Below are 18,361 nucleotides of genomic sequence, written 5' to 3'. Positions count from 1 at the left end.
ATTTGCAATTTTTTGACTTATAAGTGATTCTAACAAACATCATTGCTCTGTCACAAGACTTGGTCACAAGTTCTTTATTTCAATGGTAAGATGTCATCAAATGATCATTACTAATGACGTCATAATCTTTTATAGTATTGTCATTTCGACAAACCTTCTCTTTCGACCATTTTCGACGCTTTTGTGCTTTTCTCTGTGGAGTCAGTGCTTCTGAAAACAGCTGCCCCTTCTTTTTCATGCATGTGAACTAAGGAATATTTTTTCCCTCCATCATCTAAAAGGTACGCTTGATTGGAACTATAGACTTATGGAATTGATAAGTTTCCTTTTACTATTGCTTAGAATTTATGTTACATCTGCATTGACCATTTTGATCTTCAATGGTTTTTGAAAATTGAAGGGGGCCAACTTGTTGTTTTTTTTTTGTTATTGCTGGATTGCTCAGGCTCTGCAGAGGGCTGTTAATGGGCCCGGCCCTGTGTGCTGTACGACTACACAGTACACAGGCTCCAAGCCCCGCCCACGCCCCACTGCATCCCTATGTCAGCCTAGCAACCCCTGTAGTTGGTCGGGACCGGCTACAGCGATGACTGTGGTCCACCGCACATAGCTGTGTGACGTCATACTGACTACTCATCCCTTACCCCCACGCCTGGCTGCTGCACACACTGCAGAGCAGTAAATTTGTGCATGACCATTTCCTTCACCAATGTTGTTGGTTCATTTGTTACCTACATTTTTAACTTTTTAGGTGCCAAGCAATTGGTCTGAGAGGCCATCGTAAAAGCAATTAGGTTGTAAGGAAGTTTTGATCAGTCGGCATCTCACCGTCTGCTTTATGCACCCTTTGGGCTCTACTAGAAAAGGTCTCGACTCTAGAACTTTTGCATACTTACTTGATTTAGAAACCTGAACTAAGGACAGGTCAAATAAAGCTGAAAACATAAATAACTTTTAGGCAACCCTACTATGGCTGTCTTGTATCACAATTATCAGCACCCATACCAATATCCAGCACTCAGCAGTGTCAGTCAGCAGCTGCCAAATGAGCAGTGTGCACTGCGCTATGGCAGTTAATAAGACCTGAGATATGGGCATGGCTCTGCACTAAAGCATGCTATGCAAAAAGTGTAAACATCAAGAGCAATAGGACCAACCCACACCTGCCCACACCTAGGTACTGTGTCTTTAGTGAGGAGTGGATAATTCTCACTTCAAATATTGTGAGGTTAACCTCACAGTCTAGGTACACTTCACACTGACAAGATCTTATTATATTTGGCATAGTTTGCAGTCAGGGTTATTTATTTGCTAAGTTTTCATTTTGTGTCATGGTTTGTGCTCCTCACAAGAGAATAGCCAACATAAACCGTGAAGTACACTTCCAGCTCTGTGTGGTTTTGTTTAGTGTTGTGTCTCTGTTCTGGCCGACAGCGGTGCCCTGATGGCGGAGTGCGTGGGCGGCGCCGAGGCGCTCTCGGAGGGCGACGCCTGGTCGGGCGATGAGCTGGAGGAGGGCGAGATTCCGGACGGTGACTGGCACGTGCTGGACCAGGTGGGCAGCACGGCGGCCACCGGCGCCCGCCGCTCGCCCAGGAACGCCTCGGCAGAGAGGCGCCACCACGCCGAGCGCAAAACACGCAGACGCCCTCATTCCGGTGAGTAACCATGCAGCGGACTGAGGGCCTGAGGGGTCATCACAGTAGAGATAGCGTTTGGTCACTCAGGTGATTTCGTGAGTTGTGGATATGAGCCAGACAAGCTGTGTATTTTTTTATGAGATCGTTGCGACTTTATGTGAGACGTTGATGATAAGTACAAGCTGCGAGTGATAAGTGAAACCTTTCGGCAAATTCAATTTCGATGGATGTCCGCTTGTTAAAATTGACGCGTCAATTTTGTTATGAAAAGACGATAAATTCGGCAAGTAATGAACAACGTCGGCGCTTTTTACTAGATAACTTCTTAATTTTGAGTTTATTACGGTACAAAACGTTTTCAACCCATCTATGTATTGAATGTGCACGCTTTTTCCGGAGAGCATAAAACGCATCTACACACTGCGTTTGGGGTCATTGCGACGTGGAAGTTATCGCTAATTACAGACAGTATTACGTTCGCACCCCGCGCGTATTGGGTTAATGTTGTCCCCGTTCTGTGTGATTCGCGGCTGAACCTCACATTAAACCATGTTTTATGTGATTTATTGAAATAAACATAGCGTCTGTGCCGTATCTTGAGCACTGCTCAAGGCTCACCCAACGGCCACAATTAGCGGCTTTGGTCATCAGACGCAAGTAGCAGACCGCTCCTACTGTGTGTCCTGGCAGGCAAGGACAGCTCGAGTGACTCTGGATCGGACGGCGGCCGTCGCTGCCGCCACAGTCAGCGCCACCGGCCGTCAGCACATCACCGACACTCGCGCGCGCGCCGCTCGCCGCACCGCTCCCCGCGCCGCTCGGCCCGCCGGCCGCGCTCGCCACCGCGCGCCTCGCCGCCGCCCAAACGGCGCAGGCCCGTCGAATCGCCAGAGCCGCCGCCGCCGCGTAGTCTAGGCGAGCTGTGCCTGCGAGCGCGCCAAAAACAGGCCTCGCCGCCGCCGCCGGCACCGCCTCCACCGCCGCCGCCGCCACCACCACCTCCGGAGCCAAAGCTGGAGATACCTCTGCCGGCAGGGCCGCCGCCGGGCGAGACGGCCGAGCCGGAGCCGGACCCAGAGCCGGAGATCGTCGAGCTGGAGCCGCCAAGAAAACCGTCGCCGCCGCTAATCGTATTGGACGAAGAGGATTCGCCTCCACAGCCGCCCGAACCGCCGACAGAGCCGGAGACCAGCGAGGTGTCCATAGTGGAAGATAAGCGAGATGTGGCCTTTTTGGCGGCTGTCAATGCTGTTGAGGAAGCTCCGACCGAAGAAGTCAAGCCAGAGGGAGATGTATCAGCGGAGTCGGTACAGGCGGAAGCGCCTGTTGAAGGAATAGAGACAGCAGAAGTAGAAAAGCCAGCGGAAGTAGAAAAGCCAGCGGAAGTGCAAGAAGTCATACCTGAGAAGGAGGGAGAAATGACTGTGGAAGGCGATGAAGAAGAAGGTGTTGAAGAAGAGGAGGAAGATGACGGTCCAGACGAGACGGAACTGGAGCTGCGGCTGATGGCGCTAAGGAGCGTGTTTGACCGTTTCACTGAGGAAGAGGCCAAAATGGAGAAGGAGGCGGGCGACGCCACCGAGGAGCAGGGTCACTCGGAGTCCTCTGAGGTGACTGACGAGGTGTCTCGGGCGTCCTCAGAGAGCGCAGAACAGGCAGCGAAGTCTCCCAAAGGGAGAGCAACGAGACGGCGCAGGGCGAGTGCCGCCAGTGGGAGGCGAGAGTTGAGTCCGGGACAGTTGAGAGCCAAGACAAGGAAGGGACGGAAACAAGACGCGCAAGAATCGTCCTCGAAGCTCTCCATGGTGAAACGACGACAGAAAATATCAGATCGTATGTTCCAGGAGATCGAAAAGCAACTGTCGAAACGAAAAGACTTTGATAAGAATGTGTTTGAGAAGGATCCGTTGAAGTATTTTGTAGGATCTCCACCGAAGCGTGCTGTGTCTGCCATGTCTGAAGTCTTTACCAAATCATCGTATGCTGAGCAGTTCCAAGCTTTCATGAAGGCGGTCAGTGCACCTCGCGTGACCGGCAACCGCAAGATGAGCGCAGCAGAGAGCTCTAAAAAGCGCCGCGTGTCGCGAACTCCGCCCACCTCTCCGCCACCGCTGCCACCGGACCCGCCGCCTCCGACCTTCCCACCGCCCCCTCCGCCTCCCCCGATACCGCCGCCGCCGCCTCCGCCCCCGCCCCAGCATCCGCTGCCCCCGCCGCCGCCGCCCCTACCTCCCCTCTCCCCCTCTGACCCGCTGTGTGTCCTGACCGCTCCTCCCCCTCCGCCGCCGCCGGACCCGCACCCCCTCACTGCTCCTCCCCCACCCTCTCTCACCGCTCCTCCCCCACCCCCTCCTCCGTCGCCGCCTCATCCGTCCTCTGATGCTCCGCCCGATCCTCCGGCGGCGGCTCCGACCGTCCCCCAGCCTACTCCGGCGGCGCAGGAGACTTTAGACCGGCCCCAGCCCGTCCGGCAGCGTTCTCGGCAGCTGTCGGCCACCGCAGAGGAAGACGAGGACGAGGACGTACTCCGGGCACAACTGCTCATCTCCATGGCGGCGACCCGCCCGGAGCGCAGGGTACCCACCGCTCCTACATCTGCTCCCGCTCCTCCACCCGCGGCGGCACCCGCACCGGCGACGACCCGGGCAACGACTGCGGCCAATCAGAAGAGAGTGGCAGCGCTGCGCGCTCGGCGGCTGGCGGCGGAGAAGGTCCGGCGAGCGGCGGCGGCGGCGCAGCAGGTCAAACCTCCGGAGCCCCCGCCGGCCACCAAGCGGTTCATCATTAACCTCCAGTCGGACTCTGACGATTCAGACCTGGGCGGCTCGGACGGCGAGGGCTCGGCGGCGGCTGGCGGCGGCAGCGACTTTCTCGGTCAGTTGGACCAGTTCCTGCGCCAGGCGCGGGAGCAGAGCGGTCAGGTGTCCCGGTCGGCGTCCACGTCAGGCCGCCCGTCGCCGTCACAGACACCGCAGCCGGCGGCGGCACCGGCGCAGAGCCAGCAGGCGGGGCCGCAGCCGCCGCAGACCCCTCAGCAGAAGACGCAGAGGGCCCCGGCGAAGGGAACGCCCCAGGTGAGAGGGAGGGACGGGCTACTCGGCGTCCTGTGGGTGGGAGGTGTTTGTTCCGGTGTAGCCCGTTTGCGGGTCCCTCAACTTGGTGCCTTTCTTGTACCATCATTGACATAATTAATTCTCATTTTTATGTAGCTTGTGATGCGTTGAAATAAGTGTGATCGTATAAATTTAAGTTTTTATGTTTTTGAGCGTTAACCTATTAATAAACTTCCAGTAACGTCGCGTCAAAAGGGGCTGCGCTCGTCACTCTGTAGTCAACATTTCAAAAGTACACATCTGGGTGCGCCAATAACCGATTTCGATTGGCCAGGGAACAGAGCGTAATTTACCAAACTTTTGACTAGAAAACTTCAGAATATACACGCGATTTCAGGATCTAGCCAAGCTGCTGCCGAAGGACCGACTGGACGAATACATGCGTCTAAAGGAAATCATCCGGGCGAAGGAGCAACAGAAGCTGGCGGAGAGGAAAGCCCGCCAGCCGGCCGCTGCCCAGCAGTCGACAGCGCTGGTGCCCAAACCAGCCCAGCCGCTGGTCAAGTCCGTCCCAGGGCAGTCCAAAGCTGCCCCGGTGCAACCGAAGCGTGTGGCGGTGCAGCTTAAATCGACTGCGTCACAGGTCGCGCTGGCTGCGGTACCGTCAAAGCCTGCTTCTCCGCAGCCTCCGCCGTCTCCCGTGAAACCCAGGGAGACCACAGCGCAGGCCAAACCGACTGCTGTGCAGTCAACGTCAGTACGAGTAGCAGTGAAGCCGAAACCGAGCTCCTCACAACCCACACCGGCTTCTGCGCAGCCCACAGCGACCGCAGCCAAACCAAAGCCGGCTGAAACGCAGTCCAAGGCGGCTGCCCCAGTGCTCAAAGCTTCCGCACCCAAACCAGCTGAACCCAAACCTGCTGCGTCCAAACCAGCTGAACCCAAACCTGCTGAACCCAAAGCTGCTGAATCCAAACCTGCTGCGTCCAAACCAGCTGAACTCAAACCAGCTGAACCCAAACCAGCTGAACCCAAACCAACTCAACCCAAACCCTCTTCACCCAAACCAGCTGAACCCAAACCGGTTGAGCCCAAACCAGTTGAGCCCAAACCAGCTGAACCCAAACATGCTGAACCCAAACCTGCTGTGCCTAAAACAGCTGAACCCAAACCAGTTGAGCCCAAACCAATTGATCCAACACCAGTTGAACCCAAACCTGCTGTGCCTAAACCAGTTGAACCCAAACCTGCTGCGCCCAAACCAGCTGCGCCCAAACCAGCTGCGCCCAAACCAGGTGCGCCCAAATCGGTTGCAGCCCAGGCAAAACCAGCTGCCCCAAAAGCTACACAACCAGCAACGGGCTCTTCGGAGACAAAAACTGTTTCTCGGCAGTCTGATGGACGTATGGCGAAATCGGACCCGGCCTCTGCAGTTCCTGTATTGGCGGCTGTTGAGCCCGGCTCAGACGCCAGTAAATCTGATGCTACGCCGCGAGCAGTGCCTGTTTCGTCCATCGCTACGGCAGAGAAATCTAGCACAGATGTGGCAGTGGACAAGGCCGCCGCTCCCGCCTTCCAGTCGTTGTTCGCCCCCATTCGCTGGGGTGTGTCGGTCGTGCGCCCCGCCGTCGCTGCCCCGGCACCTCCGCAGCCATCGCTCAAACCGACCGCATTCACCCCTCGCCAAGTGGCGCTCCAGCCGCGGCCGACGGCAGGCGCTGGAGAGATTGCCGGCGCGGCCGCCTCTGGCGCCGGCTCTAAGGCTGGCGGTGCCGCTGCGACGCATGACAAGCGGCCTGCCGCTGGGCGGGCGCCCGCTTCTGAACCGGCCGCAGTGGCTCCCGAACCTGTCGCTGCTGCCGATAGTGTCTCATCGAAGCCACCAGCGAAGCAAGATGCTCGGGCTCCTGGACCTGTGATTCAGCGAAAGGAAGTTGGTGTCAGCGATCCTGCCAGTGATACGGCAGGAGACCAGCGGGACGCCCAGCATCCACCAGACCAGAGGTCGGAGACAGCGGCGAAGACTGGCGCTGAGAAGAAGGCAAGTGATTCATCGGTAACGGGAACCGCGATGTCCGGTGACGGCACTTCAGGACAAGTGGCGACGGAATCGGGCACCTCACAGTCGAGTCTGTTTGAAAAGTTTGTGTTTGCTTCTCCTGACGTGGAGAAGCTGTCGGCACCAGTGTTGGGCGTACGACTGGAGCGTGACACGTATTTCCGCAAGGTTCTGACTGGCCTGGTCACTCCTCCTGGGGTCCGGCGCTTATTTGGAGCCGAGCTGCCTGATCAAGAGAGTTCGGTTACTGGTGAAGAAAGCCCTGCGCTCGATGGGAACGGTACAGCTCCAGCAGAGAGCGTTACCTTGTCTAGCCCGCCTGCCGCCGCCGACAAGACAATGGTAGCTCCAACGGTCACCACCGATAAGCCTTCACCTGCGGAGACTGTTCCAAATCCTCCCGACGTTACATGCTCGGAAGGAGAAGCTGTAACATCTGCGTCCCTCAGCTGCGCGCCTGCCGTCCCGGCGCCCGCCTCTGAGCCGTGTCCTGGCACTCCTGTACGGGTAACTCTCAGTGACGAGGCACTGCGGGCTCGGTACGGTGCGTCGCCCTGCTCTGTCCGGCTGCAGCGGCTCTCCCCAGCGGAGAGAGGGACATCAGTTCGCCAGTCGGTGGACTCTCACGAGCCACACGGGGTCAGCACAGCGCCAGCGGATATAACCGAGAAAACTACTGAAGACCCAGTTCCGGCGCACGATTCATCTAAGTCCGGAGAGGATGTGGTACATCCTACCAGTCAGGACTCGGCCATGTCCCGGCCTGTCCCCGAGCCGGTTGTGGCTGAATCGACAAAGGAGGCTCTGCCAGACACCATGCCTCCCGTCATCACCGGCGTCAGTGACGCACCCATGGAGACCACTTCAGACGACGAGTTGGACGCCGAAGAGGTTCTCCAGGAGGTGGGCGAGATGTGGGAGGATGTGGAAGTGGAGGAGGAAGAAGAGGAAGTGGAGGATGGAGGTTCTCCAGATCACATTCCCCCAGATTTGAGCCGACTGCCGCCCCTGAGCATCACATTACAGGTGACGAGACCGATGGTCGGTCAGCCGGCCGCCTGCTCCATTCACTATGAGGAGGACGAGGACAGAGGGCAGGAAGAGGAGGAGGATGGTGGGGAGGAAGAGGAGGACCAGCAGCCCGGGCATGAGCAGCCGTCCCCGGCACTCTCTGACGCCGAGCTGGATAGGATGAAGCGCATCCTGATGGTGCAGCAGCTGAAGACGTCGGAGAGGAAACTGCGAGACGTTAGGTGAGTAAAAATTGACACGGACTTTGTGTCGCGTAAGCTTTTGTTTTAATGTTTAAGTTCAGGCTCAAATGTTAAAGCTCAGGCTTAAGTTCAGCATTAATGCTACCTTTATGTGCTATCCTTGTTTTACGTGGGTTAAGTCCGTTTCAAATTCTGACAATTCCAAGCATTTCTTACATGTGTTCGGCAAAACTCATTTACTTGTGTGCAAGAACCTAACTCTGTTAAATTTTCGTTGTATTCATTGCAAGTTCTGTTACTTGTTTTAATAGAAGCCAGTTGCGTCTCCCGTTTCGGGATAAGGCGGCCCGTGTACCAGTGCTGCCTGTGGAGCCGTCCGTGTGTGTGTGCCTGTCCCGCAGAGCCACACTGCAGGAGGAGACCCAGCTGTCAGCCGCGCTGCAGTCCAAGCTGCGCGCCGAGCGCACGGCCGCCGCCGAGGCCGGCATGGCCGTGGCCCGTCTGCGGGCCGAGCTGGCTGCCGCCGAGCGCCGCCTGGCCGAGCGCACCTCGCTGTGCGACCGTCTGTCGCAGCAGCTGCGGCTGGTAGCCACCGAGCGCCTGCTGCCGGCCCGGCAACAGCGCCGCGAGCTGGAGAACGCCTGCTCGCGCATGGGCGGCGCCCTGTTCGGAGAAGAGTACCAGCTGCCCGTCCAGGGGCTGGCCGAGTCCTCAGATGAGGAGGAGGATGCTGAGGAACTCGAGGACACTGAGAGGACGGAGGACAGTGGGGATACGCGCCCGGTCCCACGGCAGACCGCTGCCGGGGACGGGGCTCCGTCAGAGAATGTCTCGGCGATATTAGAGACGGAGCGGCGCGACGCTACGATAGACACTGGCGTGGAATCTGCTGACCGGCCGGCGACTGTAGCCGAGCCGCGTAAACCGCCCCTGGCCCCAGCCACGGCCGTAGCCCAGCCTGTCGTGTGCTCAGAGACTGCTGTGGCTCAGATTACACCCACAGTCACTATGGTGAAGCCGATATTCCCGGTGTTAAACATTGAACAGTCGCCAGAATCCGACTCTGTGCCGATCAGACCCAAACGATCACGTGCTCAGAAATCCGCAAAGAAAACTCCCCAGTCTCCGGTCAAGAAAACGCCCCAGTCTCCGGTCAGGAAGGCGCCCCCGTCTCCTGCCAAGAAGACGCCCCAATCTCCGGTCAGAAAGACGCCCCCGTCTCCTGCCAAGAAAACGCCGCAATCCCTGACCAAAACAATCACCCACTCTCCAATCAAGACGCCCGATTCTCCAGCCAAGAAGAATCCCCCGTCCCCCGCGAGGAACACTCGCTCATCCGCGGCCAAAAAGCCGCAGCCGGGTTCTCCGTCCTCGCCGGCATCCAGTCGACGTGGTCGGTCGCGGAGCAGAGTGTGGCGGCGCAGCCCCCCGCCGCCACCGGAGCCGCCTCACGGGCTCCACTCGGTGGTGCAGCGGCCGGAGCGGCGGCCCACGGACGCCGACCGACCAGAGGAGCTGGGGCGCCGCAGCCGGCGGCCGGAGCGGTTCGCCGGGCCGCTGACGGGCGCGCCGGCCGCCGAGCCGCCGCCGCCGCCCCCGGCGCAGACGGTGCCGCCGACGGACGTCAGTGGCCTGCAGTGGCCGCCCGTGCTGGCCGAGTTCAGCGCGCTGCTCCGCGAGACGGCCAGCGACGACGTGACGCCGCGCGCCGCGGCCCGCTACAGGCCCTACGAGTCGCCGCTGCAGCCGCCTGCCCCAGCCAGCATCGGGTGAGTGGGCTGACATAATAAAGGAATGGTTTGAGGGAGTGGCGTTTTTGGCGTCTATTTGAGGCGTCTGTCTAAACTGGCGTCTGTTGAGGAAGCAATGTTTTTGAACGTATTCCCCTCTTGTTGTAATCCCTCTTGCTTCCCCTCTTGTTGTAATCAGCCCTAAATGAACCATACACACTGTTCTGTAAGTGGAGAGAAACTTGTTTATGGTGGGTAGGAGCAATTTTCGCTTCTATCGTTGGCGTATGTGTAAGGCATGTTTACCGCGTTTGCTTTCTCGCTAGAGCGTGTGCTGACTGTTTTCCCTGTGTAGGACTGCGACGCTGTGCTACGGTGCGTGTCTGTGTTCACGGGCCGTCATCAGTGCGTGTCGGTGCGTGTGACCGGTGACCGTGCGTACCCGCGCTGCCCGGCGGCTGCCGTTCTCTTCCCCCAGACGACTGAACCCGCACCTGGTGGTCTGCAAACACGACCTGCTGGGGCGCTGTAACGCCCGCCGCTGCCCCTACCAGCACCTGGGCTCGGAGCGCGAGTGGCGGCACCAGACATCGGCCGGGTACTGCTCACTGTCCGGCGGACCGGGACGACGCGGCGCACCGCCGGCGGAACGGCCCGAGAGGGCACCTCGGCGGGGGAGGGGGAGGGCGGGGGAGGGGTGCGCCCGAGCGGGACTGACGCGGGGAGGTAGGATGGTATAATAGCTGGGTCCGACCCAATCAAAGGGTTTAGTAGAGAATGCGGGCTTCGGGTCTAATGGGTTTGTTTTGATACTTATCGAACCAGATGGGACATTATTTTCACGCCCTCCCGGGCAGTCACCTCCCTCAGGTACAGGGACAGTGAGGGCAGTGCCGGGCGGATGTATCTGTGCGGGGCGGGCGGTGAGTGCCGGACGGTGGGGTACAATCGCTGTGGGTATCAGTGCCGGGCGCGGGGCGGGCTGACGGGCGGGCGGCGGTCGCCGTGGCTGGCCTGTTACAGAGCTGACTCGCCGGTCAGCGGACGGGTCGGCCGGGTGCCCCGTCAGCGCCTGCTGTCAGCGCTGGCCGTCAGCGCGAGTTGTCAGCGCGGGCTGTGAGGTCGGCCACTGGACTCTGGACGCGACGCGGCTCGGTCTGCCGCGACCGGGACTCCTCGGAGGCCGGACTCCGCGCCGACCCACGCAAGGCGACATAGTGGTCACTGCCTACACGCGCACTGGTTGTGGGAGCCTTTGCCGACAAAATATTAACATGGACGACGGTTTTCTTTTACTTGAGCTAAGGATGCTCCACATGTTAATCTTTGAACCGGAATTCGAACCGAAAGGGGCAGTTAACTTCACTCATATTTTACTGGGGCATGCATGCTTAGCTTAGCTAGGCACTGGTGTCATGTTTCGGATCATTTAAAAGTACATTTTGCGATATTTGACTTATTTTAATTAGGGGAAAATGAAAGGAAAATATTTTATAAGGGCAATCATGTATCGCTCGTCGCTAAATCTCGACCGCCTTAATCCTTCCCGTGCGCATCAACTGCGTGTCTTGAATTACGCCGAGGACCGGAACGTTAAATCTTGTAACTTTCTACGTAGTGCTTCTTTTTAGTTTTCGGTTTAGCAACTGTCGACTTCTATAACCACTAAATTAATTTCGATATGTTCACATCTCAAGTTTTTTGAGTTGTTAACTGTGTGTATCTTCGTGTTAATGCATGTTGTGTGTCTTTCATCACTCTGTCGCTGATACACTGATTGTATCATACATCTCACCCCTTCATTTGTTCACTGCCCTGTCCTGTGGCGGCGGTATAGACACCCTCCACCCGCTGTGGTACGCTCGCGGTGACACCGTGACCTGTCGGTGACCTGTGCCGCCGTTTACAGGCCCTCCTACCCGCACGGCTCGACACGTCACCACCACGAGCACAGGTAAGGTATGGCGGCTGGCTCAGTGCGTGTGTGTTCAGGCGGTAGAGCGTGAGAGAGTGATGGTGTAGCCGGGAGACCTGTGACGTCATCGGACCAACTCCGAGACCGGCCGGACGCCACGGATGAACGACTGAGCGAGGAAGTCACAAAGGGTCGTCATCCGAAACGGAGGCGTCTCGTCAGCACCGGCCCAGATTCTCCGCGGTGACGAAGCGCGGCGTACCGTCAGCGCTCCCGACCGGCTGTGGCTAGTGACGTCACGGAAGGACGTGGCCGGCGGCGGTGGATAAACTATTGACGTCACTGGCACAGAGGACCAATCGCCGGCCTACATGCCGCGGGCAATTACCGTCACAAATCGAGCAGCTGGTAATGCGTGGCTGCGACGGCTGAACCGTCCGCGTCAAACGCCTCCAGCCCAAAGGGTAAAATACGAGCTTTGCTGCTGCGTCGGCCAGTCGTTCTGCGGTGGCGTCATTTGCTCAGTGTCGGCTGGTGCTCAGGGAAACGCGCCGGGGCGCTCGTTCAAGCCAAAACCTCGCGGCGCCGCGGGGCTCGCAAATGTGACATGGGTGCCTTCGTGCCAGTGTGCTGGCGCCGTGTTGTGCGTTTGAAGATGTGAACCATTGTCGCTGCTTATCCTAGGACTGAGTGTTATTGAATGGTGTTTGTTCCAGAGCCGCTCAGTTTTGTTGTATTTCCAAATAACCATATGACGTCAACGTTTCAAAAAATGAGAATATATTCAATGTATGAAAAATTCTTCTTTTTGTTGTCTATCTGGCTCAGATGCTCATGAAAGATACGTGATTTTAATGCTTCAGATGGGATTGAAAATGACAAAATCGACCGAAATTGAGCGGCGATGAGTCAAATTGTTCTAAGAAAAATCCAATTTTAACTCTTATCGCGGTTATGCAGTACGGATTTGCTCACGTCACTTATGAGTCGTTCCTTCTTAGCTTTCACCTTTTTGTATACACTTTTCACTGTTCAACCACGTTTTGCTTTTGTTACTGCACAATCTTACAATAAGTTTGCCTTGTTCAGTTATGAAACATCTCTCCAACTCATGCTTCAATTACCATCATCCTTTCATCCACCGACCACCTGTCGTCCTGGCACACACCAGTCATAGCGCTGAGCATTCCCTCGATGCCACACCATCTACAGCGTCTCGGTCGGATTGGACTGAGCCGTGATCAGGTGACCTATACTCTGGATCGTCTCGGGTGTTTGAACCACGTCGGCTTCCTGTCAATTGTGACGCCCTGCTCCTTAGAGCTGACTGATCGGTGTATCCCGTTAGGTGAGCCTGGTGTGACCTTTTCTGAATGTTGCGTCAGAAAGCATTCTCCGCTCATGAGGTCAGTTCATTGTCTGAGTGAGAGAACAATGCTGTGATAAAAGACAAATACAGCCAAGAAAAGTGTTGCTGTCTTTTCATGGTTCGGAGAGCAAGAGAAGTGGCTGCGAACGCGAGGCGTCAACTGCAGTTATAGCGACGATAAAACTGCCAACCTTCGCGTTTACTTCGAAAACCCACAGCACACGAGACACTGCTGACGATGACTGATATATATTTACACAATACGAATAACCATTAACTCCGCACCAGACAGGTATATCTGTATGTATAAGTCCGCGGCCGCGGCGGATCGGACCGCGGCTCCGCTCTACTCGTGGAATGGCTGGCGGACGCCGGTGGAGAGGGAACTGACACCTAGAGCTCGGAGCGCACGCGGCAAATGATCGAGGGGAGCTGGTGGGGGCGGACCGCGCCGCGCCACTGATTGCAGCGGTGTGGGATGGCCGGCCGAGGTACCGCCGGGCTTTGCGCTGACCCAAGCCGCAGCAGCCCGGCTAGACGTAGACGTCCTTACTTGGATTTAGATGATTTTCAATTTGGCCAATTACACTACCAAATGCAAACCATTATGGATTCTGTCTATTCCGGGCGGCTGCTGCTAGATCCCGTTACACAGCGCTCTGGCGGATGACTCGGAAACAATGTATAAATAAAATGCCGGTCAGTCACAACTACACTCGGGCAGGGACAATTATTATGATCGCTTACAAAACGGGCTACCTCGGCAGCCACCGACGCGGCGAGTGGTCACTGTGAGCCGGGGCTAGCATCAGCTCAGCGCCACGGGGCACTTCGGGGCGAGGCGAGTCCCGTAATTACCCTTCTCGAATCCCTCGACATAAACGATAAAATGCAAAACCTGCAGGCTCTGTACCGGCGCCTAGTAAACACATACATTAGCCGCTTCTGATTGAATAACCGAGCATTGAGGGGAGAGCTTACACTTGAAATAACACAGAAACCAGGTTCCAAACAGCTCGAGCTATTCACAACGTCTTTAAGTCACAACTCACTGTCTGGTCAACCAACTGATGATACACGCTAATATCCGGCCAATACCGCCTGGCTGTGTGCGCTACGGTCGCCCTCGCCACTCCCACCGCTATGTCACGAAGTACGCTGGCGCCTGACACAGGACAGAGGCGAAACACCTAGATCGCAGACGACAGAGAGAGGGGGAGAGAGTGTGGGAGCTGAGAGGAACACAGAGAGAGGAGCGGAGAGAGACTAACTGTGACAGACAGAGGATACAGGAGGGCAGTACCAGTAGCTACTCGGCTCGCACGCAGTACGAACACGTCTCCAGCTAGTTCACTGCACACACACACACATACAGACACTGCAGCTACGCGCCGGCGGACGCGGCCCGCGGCGGCACGCGCTGGGTCCGCGGGACAGGCCTGGCACCCGCCGGCCACTGCCCACCACAGGCAGCGGCCGCGGGGCGGCGCACCGCCCGCCGCACCTACACTAGCCGGGTGAGCGCCTTTCGGCTTATTATTGTTACACCGACCACCAGTCAAAGCCGGGTGAGAAGCGGCGTGTGAGGCCTGCTGTGTCCTGTGATCGGGCCGCGCCTGGCTCGGGCGGGGTGACACCGCTGAGAGCGCCGGCTCCGGACCGCACGGCGGCCGGGTCGGTCGGCTCCAGCGGTGGACAATCAGCACGGCCGGCAGCTCCGCCGCTCCCCGTCACCGGCAGCTACAATACCGTGCTCGGGCTGCGGGCGGCCTTCCTCTCCAGCTCACTCGCCGGCGTGGCGCGAGCCGAGGCCGAGCGGCCGGCCGCCGCCGCCGCTGCCGCTCCCACCACCGGGGAGGGCGCGTAGGAGCGGGACTGGCCGAACCCACCGCCGCCGCCACGGGAGGGCAGCGGGTCAAACGGGTCGTGCGCCGCCCGTCCGCCGCCGTCACCGCCCAGCGTCAGCCGGGAGAACTCCATGGTAGACGACTGGGTGACGAAGCCCGAATCTCGGCCATCAGAGCCCGCAAACGGGTCTGACGAACCGAACGGATCACCGCCCGAGAAGGGGTCGCTCCCGGCGAACGGGTCTGCGCCGGCGCCGGTCGGCGACGCGAACGGGTCCGAGTCCGGGTCGACGGAGGCGAACGGGTCGCCGCGGTCGGTCTCGGACGCGGCGAACGGATCCGCGCCGGCGAACGGGTCATGCGCCGAGAACGGGTCGGCGACGGTCGGCGGCCGCGCCGACTCGGTCGACGGGGAAGCCCACACGTCGTCAGCGGTGGCCGCGCCGCCGCTGGTGAACTGAAACGGCGCCAGAGGCGGTCCGTCAGACAGGTGGGGTGATCGGGGGGGGGGGGGAGGGTACACAAGGGCAGGGGCGATACAGGCTTGTTACTAATATCAACCAAGATTCATCTCAACAAATTAGCCCAGACAGTGGTTCAGGGGAACATTCACTGCTTTGCATTTCAACCTTAGCTGACACACCGTAAGTGAAGATATCGACGACCAATGTGACGAAAAGACAATTGGTCCACAGTTGTCAATGACTAATGAGTCACCATAACGAAGTAAGAACCAGACTACGCAAGGAATAACATTTCGGAATAAAGTTAGCTGTTGTGGGTGAAACACAGTTCAGTCATCATGATCAAAGATGGAATTGTGTGCCATTTGAACGCAGGACTGCAACTTCAGCATGCCTTAAATATCAAAGGAAAGTAATTCCGACAGAGCAACAATAGCAGTTCGTACATGACGATGGTACGAAAAGCTACTATGTTCAACATTTACATGCGTTCAGCGTACAAACCACAAAAATATAAACGACAAAAAGTGGTGCTACTTGCTTCGACGCCAAAGGTGATGTCGAGGGTCAAAATGAAACGCTAACGCTTTTACTACAAATTAATAACGAGGATAAACGGATACACACCAACCGTAAGTTGATACCAATCATCACTTTTTGGGATGCTGGAAGAGAGGTCGTATACATTGCTGCGGCTCGCAGGATGTATAACGTCCTTGGGGCAGGTCAAAGTGCGATTCATACCAAAGAAAAACGCGACACAATCAAGAGACAGTGCTTTCTTTCATCAGTCTGGTCTATGTGCGATGTCCGGGCTGTTACGGGCTAACTGGCGCATGCTCACAAAACACATCCATTGACAAAACGGTAGGCTGACGTCGGTGAGTTCCATACCTACAGCGACAGACAATGTCGCCTCCTAGGGCGTGAGAAGCACGTCACTGCAACGACCGGCCGGCGGGGTTAGTCGCGCGCGGCAACTCTCTCTCAGATCGGTCAGAGCTCCATACGAGACAGCACAGGGGCCGGCACCACACTCATACGAACAATATGTTAGCTTGGATAGCTGTGGGTTAGCAGCAGGTTTACCCTCACCACTATTGTGCTAGCAGGGTCTGAGACATATCACAGCTACATGAATGTTTAAAGGGCACAAGACAGAATGATGACACAATCAGAAACATTCTGGTATTCCTCAACCTTCCATTTCAGTTATCGGGGGATTACAGATGATACAACAGAGTACCTAGCTCAGTGAAAGCGATGGATCAAGTTCGCACAGTGTAACTATAAGTGAGGGATCCCGGGTATGACAGTCCAGTTATCAGCAAATAATTACACTGCTGACAATCCAGTTCTAGGCGAGGGATTTCAGTTCTGACAGTCCAGCAATAACGGAGGGATTCCAGTTCCGACAATCCAGTTACAAGCGAGGGATTTCAGTTTTGACAGTCTAGTTACAGACGAGAGACCCCAGTTCTGACAGTAGCCCTCCTGACCCCCCCCCCCCCGCTGTCCCGGTGTCTGTACCCACGGCGACAGGGCGCCGGCTCGCGGCAGTCTCACCTGATCGAAGTTGGCAAAGTCAGCGAACCCGACGCCGCCGGAGCCACCCGTCGCCGGCGTCGCCGACTGCTCCTGCTGCTTGGCCGCGAACGACGGCGGCGGCGGCCGGGCAGGAACGTTTTTGGGCGGTGCCGGGCGCGGGGGAGGCACCTGGGTGTGAACAGACACATATCGTCAGACATTCGCCACTGTTTGAGGGTCACGCGAGAAAGTAACGTGCAGTGCATACATGATGGCATGCCCGCAAACTAGACCAGCATACAGAAACACCGTGTCATCACATATTTGGCAGTTCATTATGCCAAACGAAAAGCCGTCAGTATGATAAATAAAACACCTAAGCTGGCAGAGTACCATCATCCAACGAATAACGAATAAGCGTAAAAGGAAATTCCGTTTTCATTAAGTTTAGCGTTACACGTTGCAGCATTGCATCCTGCTACCGTGTTGGTTATACGTTCAGCTCGCGTCACGATATTAAATTTACAATATCATGAGTTGTATCATGAATACATCTTCCATGCCCCAAATAATAACGTACAGTGTACACCACTATCATCCCTCACCTTTCCAGCCGGTTTGGGCGGCAGGTCGGGTGTGACAGACGGCGGTCGCGCCGGCGCCGCCGAGGGAGCCGCGAAGGGCTCAGCGCCGAACGGATCGGCGTGCGCGGGCGACGGCTCGGCGGCCGGAGCAGCGGCGGCCGGCGCGTCCCAGCCGCCAAACGGGTCCGAGGCGCCCCAGGCGGCCCCGCCGCCGCCGCCGCCGCCACCTCCGCCCCCGCTGGTAGGTCGGAACGGGTCGTTGAAGCCGTTCGTGGCGAAAGAGGGCGCCGCAGGACGTGGCGGCGGCTGCGGCAGATATAGGGTAAGGTTAGTGTGAGAGCAAGGAAGACGACGAGGAATGCAATAAACCAGAACCACAGTGGACACAGCTGCAAGGTAGCAAGTGCCTTACATGCAAGCATTTCAGCAATGTTCGCTTTGCACTAAGAGTGAACTAAAAACTTCACAAAAAAATGCGTATGGAACATAGACTACTTATTACTTAAAATCATGAATAAAACACAAACAACGTTCTGAGCCCACGAATACCTTCTCCCAGCAAGTCTGCCCCACTCCCAGATGTCGCTGCGGTCACCCGCCTCACCTGTGACTTCTGTTCGGGCTCCGGCTCCGGCTCGGGCTCCGGTTCCGGCTCCGGACTGAGCATGCTGCGGATCTCCGTGAACTGCGGGTCAGCGAACGACTGGTCGACCGGGTCCAGGGCCGAGTCCGGCACGCTGGTCACGTCTCCACTGCTGAGCGCCACCTCGCACTGCTCCAGCGCCTCTGACATCCTCCGCTGACATTCCTCCAGCTGAGTCACCTTCGTCTTGGCCTGCCGAGGGGAGTGGGAGGGTTAGTGGAGGATGGGGTGTTTGGTGTCGCAAGTGGTGCCGCAAGGAGGCTAGTGTGAAACACAGGACAATCAGTGGTGCGGAAAGTGAGGGACGTGAAGAGGC

General features: G+C 57.3%; 2 protein-coding genes across 6 annotated transcripts in view; one reads left to right on the top strand and one right to left on the bottom strand.

Moving 5' to 3' along the window:
- The first annotated feature begins 202 nt into the window (after positions 1 to 202).
- Positions 203 to 12,410, top strand: LOC122369289 (nascent polypeptide-associated complex subunit alpha, muscle-specific form-like). 2 transcript variants are annotated; one of them, XM_043343920.1, is made up of 8 exons: positions 203 to 281; positions 1,435 to 1,658; positions 2,331 to 4,714; positions 5,091 to 5,959; positions 5,990 to 8,005; positions 8,368 to 9,735; positions 10,175 to 10,294; positions 11,606 to 12,410. In XM_043343920.1, the coding sequence occupies exons 2-8, from the start codon at positions 1,445 to 1,447 to the stop codon at positions 11,652 to 11,654; spliced, it is 7,020 nt and encodes a 2,339-aa protein (XP_043199855.1). In that variant the 5' UTR covers positions 203 to 281; positions 1,435 to 1,444; the 3' UTR covers positions 11,655 to 12,410. The 2 variants fall into 2 exon arrangements, with proteins under 2 accessions (XP_043199855.1, XP_043199854.1); XM_043343919.1 differs by having other exon boundaries at positions 5,091 to 8,005.
- Positions 12,411 to 13,213: 803 nt separating this feature from the next.
- Positions 13,214 to 18,361, bottom strand: part of LOC122369291 (epidermal growth factor receptor substrate 15-like 1) — a 30,575-nt gene continuing 25,427 nt past the window's right edge. For 3 of the 4 annotated variants that reach the window (XM_043343922.1, XM_043343923.1, XM_043343924.1), the window contains 4 exons: positions 18,007 to 18,237; positions 17,424 to 17,708; positions 16,858 to 17,007; positions 13,214 to 15,284 (listed from right to left, as the gene is read on the bottom strand). In XM_043343922.1, the coding sequence (XP_043199857.1) occupies positions 14,721 to 15,284; positions 16,858 to 17,007; positions 17,424 to 17,708; positions 18,007 to 18,237 (1,230 nt within the window). In that variant the 3' untranslated portion in view covers positions 13,214 to 14,720. Of the gene's footprint in view, positions 15,285 to 16,185; positions 16,233 to 16,857; positions 17,008 to 17,423; positions 17,709 to 18,006; positions 18,238 to 18,361 lie in introns of all 4 variants that reach the window. The other variant, XM_043343925.1, reaches the window with a different exon arrangement.

Source organism: Amphibalanus amphitrite, unplaced genomic scaffold (assembly GCF_019059575.1).
Source record: "Amphibalanus amphitrite isolate SeventyFive unplaced genomic scaffold, NRLGWU_Aamphi_draft 001023F_arrow, whole genome shotgun sequence".
Lineage (NCBI taxonomy): Eukaryota > Metazoa > Arthropoda > Thecostraca > Balanomorpha > Balanidae > Amphibalanus > Amphibalanus amphitrite.
This window is presented reverse-complemented; position numbering and strand designations above follow the sequence as displayed.